Genomic DNA, 6114 nt, shown 5'->3' with positions numbered 1-6114 from the left:
AGTCCTGACATGTTTTAATCCTGGTTAAACCATGTAAAGCACTTGCAACTTTATTTTGAAATGTTATGATTGGATGCACATTCTTGCAGGCCTAATGCGGCCAGTACAAATATCCAACATTCTGCACATTTACCTTTTTAGGACAGGTAAATCCTTCCTCATGAAAAATGAACATGCACAGCTTCTCACTGAAGAAATCTTATTTCAAACCCAAACTCTTTGTTTTCTAGATTCAGTGTATTTGTTTGCAAACTACAATACTTGACGGTAATGTCTGTGCATTGTTGAGAAAGGATAGCCTATGTGATGTGGAAGACAGGCAATGCAGTCTGAAAGAATAAGTATCACCCTATAACGTATGCATGGAGAGTAGAACTTTAGTTCAAGGATATTAGGCATGGTCTGAAGTATATTAGTAATTGCTTAACGAAGTAACCACTGAATTTTTTTTACATTTCTTTTACCCTGTTAATTTTATTGTATATATATATTTTTACACTGTTACTTTGATTGCTTACCCGTATCATAATGCTGCTGTAGCGAACAAATTCCCCCCTAAGGGATTAATAAAGTATCTATCTATCTATCTATTCACACTCCATACCAGTTGGTGGCGGTAATGCACCCTAACGTTGTTTGCCAACCGCCATAATAAAAGAAGAAGAACAACCAATGTACGCATGCGCAGTTTCTGCTTGAATCCGATTGGTCCGTTTCAAACTCAGACCGCGGCTGTGTTGTGTTGTTGTCTTTAGTTAGCTAGCACACAAATACTACTACTTTTTCTCACCTAATGTCCTACATATAACTGCCAGGTAAGTGCCTCTGAGTACGACCCAGTTGTGGTGTTGTCGTTCATGTCTTTTCAGAAAAGTAAACGGACATTTTAAACTATGTTACGTTAATCAACGCTACAAGTTGACAGCTGCTAGTCATCTGAACATTTCTAGCTAAACGGCTAACATTAGCTTGTTTGCTAGCTTGTCTAAGAAACGCTAATTAAGCGGTTGGTGAACACAATTTGTAACGATTCAAACTTTTGCAGAGAAACCGTTATAAAACCGTTCATGAACTGGCAAGACACCGATAACTTTAACAATGCACCACTATAATGATCATTTGGAAGGTATTAAGTGCATCACTAAGTGCCAGATTTCTGAAGGGCGTGGCTTAACTTAACGTTACTGTCCGTTTAGTTTGTCTTGGTGTAAGGCAACGTTTTTTTTAAAGTGAGCTAGCATTTGATCAATTGGCATTTTTTGCTTTGCTTTGATGACTTTTATCTCGTTTTTTTATTTGTGGCAGGATGACGGAATCATGCCTGAACAACCAGGCTGACAGGCGGGAACAGGTAGAGGTCGACGATTTGAAGAGAGATCTCTCATCAGAATTTAGCACCTTACCAGACCCTCAGGTAAACCTGGTGAAGTCATTGCAATTCACAATGATGCTATCAATACTAATGTCGGCATATTCAAGGTGTATTCTACCTATAGTCACGTATATATGGAATATATATAGTTTTGCCCGAAATGAGGACTGAGGGTTTTGTCCCCCCATCACTTAAATTGAAAGTGCATTATGAAGGGATCTTACAATGTCCTGTTTTTGATTAAATCCTGATGTGTTGTGCAGCATTCCAGCATTGAGGAGAGAGGACACCTTAAGGTCTACCTCCGGATCCGACCCTTCAGCTCAACAGAGACCATTAATGGAGAGTCACAGGTAAACATGAAGAACATACAGAGAGTTGATCAGAAACAAATAACAGTATGCTTGGTAGCTGCTTTGTTTTGTGTTTGTTTTGTTTATATTTACTCAGAAAATAATGACTTCAAGACCCCCCCACACCCTAAAACAGGCTGTCTGTCTGCCTTCCTCTTTTGTTTTTAACAGTACTGTGTTACCATCGAGCCCCCTGACACCGTTCTGCTGAAGCCTCCCAGGTTGTCCCTCTCAGCGAGGCTCAGCGTTGAAAAATCACTTCCACAGACTGGACAGCGCTTTCAATTCTCTCAGGTTCGTGTTTCCTGGCAGATAAGAGAGCCAACAAAGCTTATTGATGTGTATTGCAATGCATTTTGGTCTGCTGCCTTTCATTTTCTGGACCTACAAACAGGGCCACAGGCAAGGAAAGGTTGAGAAATCCTCAAAGACAAGAAAGTGTCCCTACTCATTACCTCCCTTTTAACAGGTGTATGGTCCTGAGACGATGCAGAAAGAGCTCTTTCAAGGCACAGTAAAGGATTTGGTGAAAGATGTTCTCGAAGGGGGGAACTCTCTGGTTTTCACCTATGGAGTCACCAACGCTGGGAAGACCTTCACATTCTTAGGTGGGTTCCTCTTTGTTATTGTAGATTCTGCTTTGTTTGGTCTATTTGTACCACAAACCTTAGCTCGGCTAGCTATCAGGAGACTCGGGCTGATATTTTGTCAATAAGTGAGTGAACTCTGAATTTCTGCTCTGCCTTTGCTGAAACTGATTACTAAAGTCAAATGTGCTCTTATGTAGTTGAAGCATCTGGGAGGAATAATACTTCATAAATTACCCATTATCTGCCGATAATTTGTCGGGCCTAATTTATATCTTGCATCCCTACAAGTATCTTAATAATGTAATCATCTGCTCTTGTCACTCCAGGTCCAGATGCTGATGCTGGTATCCTGCCCAGGTCTCTCGATGTCATTTTCAGCAGTATTGAGGAACAGGTGTTCACTGGGATGAGCATCAAACCTCAACGCTGCCAAGAGTTCACAAAGCTCACCAGGGAGCAGCAGGCCGAGGAAGTGACGTTCAAGAGAAACTTCTTCAGTCAATTTAAAGAGGTAACCAGTCCGTCCAAGCCTGCTGCAGAGCAGCAGCTCCAGACCTCCATCAATGTCTACACGGGGTTCAGTCAGGCACAGAACCAGCGTAAACCCCGATTCATTTAAATGAAAAATGGAACGGTTCTTCCCTAAGTTGCACCTAAGAGAAGTTTGGCTTCAGGGCTTTCTGCCAGAAAACCCTTCCTGCCAAACATCTACTTAGGTTTTATTCAACAAACCCTACTTGGTTTGGGTTAAAATACACCCTTTCTGGCAGAAAGCCCTAAAGCATATACTCCCATGTGCTGTGGGATTCGTGGACAGATTTTTAGAGGTTTAAATTGTCATTTCTACATAATGCATATACTTCATGCCATCTGGAGGGCTGGAGGTTTTTAGTCCTTCTTTCTTTTAAGCTGGTAAAGTAAAGGCGAATATCTCCCCCCGACATGTACTGCCTTAGAATGTATTTTAACTTTTACTTCATCTTTTAGAGTGAGAAGAGCAATGCCAGCCTGAGTGAGAAGACCAGTGCCAGCCAGAGGACTCTCCTTGAAGGCAAGATTTACATTTTTATTTTATTCTATTATTGCTAATTTTTTTTTTTTACTCTTGAACATCTGACACTGAAAGCACCTGTGCACTTTGATCATGTTGTTTTAATACTGATTGAAAGGACTATCGGGCTTTGTTTTTATTATCAGAATTTACTGCTTAACCTGAGGGCAGGAATGCCAAAAAATCTCTTGGAGTTCTGTTATACAGAAAAGTAAAGCACAGAGTTGCTACTGTTACTGAGTACTGTAGAGCGTGTTACTACAGGTCATTGATTTTTAGCGTTTTTTTTGTTGCAGGCTCCTCCATGCTGGGCACGACCTTCGCAGCAGAGGACAAAATCAGCCTGGCAGTGGAAGCCCACACTAAGTTCTCTGTTTGGGTTTCTTTCTGTGAAATCTACAATGAGAACATTCACGACCTCCTTGAGGTGGTACCCAGCGGGGCGCCGAGGAGAACCGCACTGCGCCTGTCCCAGGACGTCAAGGGCAACGCCTTTGTCAGAGGTCTGAAGGGTCGGGGGGGCAGCAGACACGTACCACATTGGTCCTATATTAAAACAATGCAGGCAATTTAAGCATAGATTTGATCTGTTGCAAATTAAAATACAAATCAGCCGTCTGCTAGTAGATAGATCTGTTCCCATCAAACTTTATTGATTTGTATGCAATCCATTTACTTTTCTTTTCATCCCACCAAATGTACTCTAATGCACTATAATGCTTAGTGACATTCGTTGCAGCTCTTGTTTAAAATGAGTAAAATATCTCCCGGTGCTGTATTTATGGGTTGGTGTACTTTGCTTTTTTGGCCTAATGAACTCTCTACATTTTCTTAATATATAGTAATTTAGGACCTTTCCCTTTGAATGTTGAGAAATAAGCATATGAAGAAATGAATGCCATGTTGCTCAAACTAATAGTCAGAAACATTTTGAAACTCTAACTCTTCCTACCTTAAGATAAAGAGTGAAGTGTTACCTGTCAGTTTTATATGAATCTCCCGTTTTACCACATTTGTATTTAGATCTGCGATGGATTCAGGTGAATAGTGCAGAAGAGGCTTACAAGGTGATGAAGCTGGGCAAGAAGAACCAGAGCTTCTCCGCCACCCGACTCAACCTGCTCTCCAGTAGGAGGTGAGGATGTCAGCCAGCAGCAGTTACAGATACACACAGCAACGTAGCACTGAGTGCAAAAGTCACATACACATTCATTCCTAGATCACCAGCTTTACCTGCAGCAATAACCATTGGTGTATTTAGTGGAATACCATGGTCATGTACCTGGATGATATTCTTAACCGGTGGCGTTGCAGTGACAGATGTACATCACACATTTTCAAAGTTTCATTTCATTTTATCTTGGTTATTGACCCCTTCATATAAGGAAGACTATCACTTTTCTGTGCACTTGCTCAATTGTGGTTATAGTTTTACTAAAATTAACACAACATAAAAAGGGGAGCAAAATATATCGGAGCTAAGTCTCTTAAGAATTACATCTGTCCACTTTATAACTGTTGTATGCATTTTATTTCTCTAAGTTTTTGTGCTTATTTCTTGTGGTAATTTCTCTTTTAAGATCCTGTTCGTTCCATCTTAATACAAAGTTACTGAAACGTATGCTCCATATTTTTTGTCTTCCTGCAGTCACAGTATTTTCTCCATTCGTATATTGAGGATTGAAGATATTGGGACTCTGAGGGTCCACGCAGTCAGCGAGTGAGTGACACTTTAGACATATAGACTTGGTTTTAGGTGTGGAACTGCATTGAACATGTGTGCAAATTATAATCTTTAGTTGGATGTACAGCGCCTGCTTTTTGTGACCGAGTTATCGTGTACTTCTTGGTGTGTTTGCCATCAGGTTGTGTTTGTGTGACCTGGCTGGTTCGGAGCGATGCGCCAAGACCCAGAATAAAGGAGAGCGCCTCAAAGAAGCCGGAAACATCAACACCTCATTGCTCATCCTTGGAAAATGCATCAACGCACTACGACACAATCAGCAGGCCAAGTGAGATTTTTACCTATCCGTCATTTTCTCCTTAATAGGCTTTATGGAATATGAAGGGTCACTCCATAATGCTCTATATCCTCCCTTTAGCACACTGTTTTTGTTTACTGTGGTTGTATTATTTTCAGCAACTACAAACCCTACTTTATACAACTTACAGCAGATGGAAAAAGTTTGTTATACAAGTTATCGATGCCAACTAAGCTGTTCCCTCCCCCAGGCTGCGTCAGCATGTTCCCTTCAGGGAAAGTAAGCTGACCCACTACCTGCAGAGCTTCTTCCGTGGTCGAGGTAAAGCCTGTATGATCGTCAATATCAACCAGTGTGCCTCCATGTACGATGAGACACTCAACGTCCTCAAATTCTCTGCTGTGGCACAGAAGGTGCATATACATTTTCATTTTCTCTCTTATTGTGCTTTGCTCTCTTGAGTGTTCCCCCTTTTTTAAGTGTAATATTGGTTATTTTTATATTATATTTAATATATTATCTTTTGGTGTTTCTTTTCTTTTTATTTCCTGTCTGTTTCCAGGTTGTTGTTCTGTCCACCAGGCCCGCTCCCATCATCATGCCCCAGAGGTCCGCCAGTGATATATCCATCATCATCAACAATGCTGAGAGAAAGGCTCTGCGGAGCAGCAGGAGGAGCTCCCTGATTGGCTGGGATACTAGCCTGGAAGATGTACAGGTGGGGTGGAGCCTGGGTCACATCATGAAGCGTTTGCTTTACTTTATT

The 6114-nt window shown here is 41.2% G+C and overlaps 1 protein-coding gene across 1 annotated transcript in view; it reads left to right on the top strand.

Annotated features, from left to right (window-relative positions):
• The first annotated feature begins 742 nt into the window (after nucleotides 1-742).
• The window catches only part of kif20ba (kinesin family member 20Ba), a 38915-nt gene continuing 33543 nt past the window's right edge, over nucleotides 743-6114 (top strand). Inside the window, exons 1-13 of the mRNA XM_079168929.1 lie at nucleotides 743-815; nucleotides 1306-1414; nucleotides 1636-1725; nucleotides 1897-2019; nucleotides 2195-2333; nucleotides 2642-2826; nucleotides 3303-3366; nucleotides 3663-3869; nucleotides 4390-4501; nucleotides 5015-5086; nucleotides 5232-5378; nucleotides 5599-5761; nucleotides 5911-6066. Of these exons, the coding sequence (XP_079025055.1) occupies nucleotides 1307-1414; nucleotides 1636-1725; nucleotides 1897-2019; nucleotides 2195-2333; nucleotides 2642-2826; nucleotides 3303-3366; nucleotides 3663-3869; nucleotides 4390-4501; nucleotides 5015-5086; nucleotides 5232-5378; nucleotides 5599-5761; nucleotides 5911-6066 (1566 nt within the window). The 5' untranslated portion in view covers nucleotides 743-815; nucleotide 1306. The remainder of the gene's footprint in view (nucleotides 816-1305; nucleotides 1415-1635; nucleotides 1726-1896; nucleotides 2020-2194; nucleotides 2334-2641; nucleotides 2827-3302; nucleotides 3367-3662; nucleotides 3870-4389; nucleotides 4502-5014; nucleotides 5087-5231; nucleotides 5379-5598; nucleotides 5762-5910; nucleotides 6067-6114) is intronic.

This window comes from Pholis gunnellus, assembly GCF_910591455.1.
Source record: "Pholis gunnellus genome assembly, chromosome: 11".
NCBI classification, from domain to species: domain Eukaryota; kingdom Metazoa; phylum Chordata; class Actinopteri; order Perciformes; family Pholidae; genus Pholis; species Pholis gunnellus.
The sequence above is the reverse complement of the archived record's forward strand: the minus strand, read 5'-3'. Positions and strand labels throughout refer to the sequence as shown.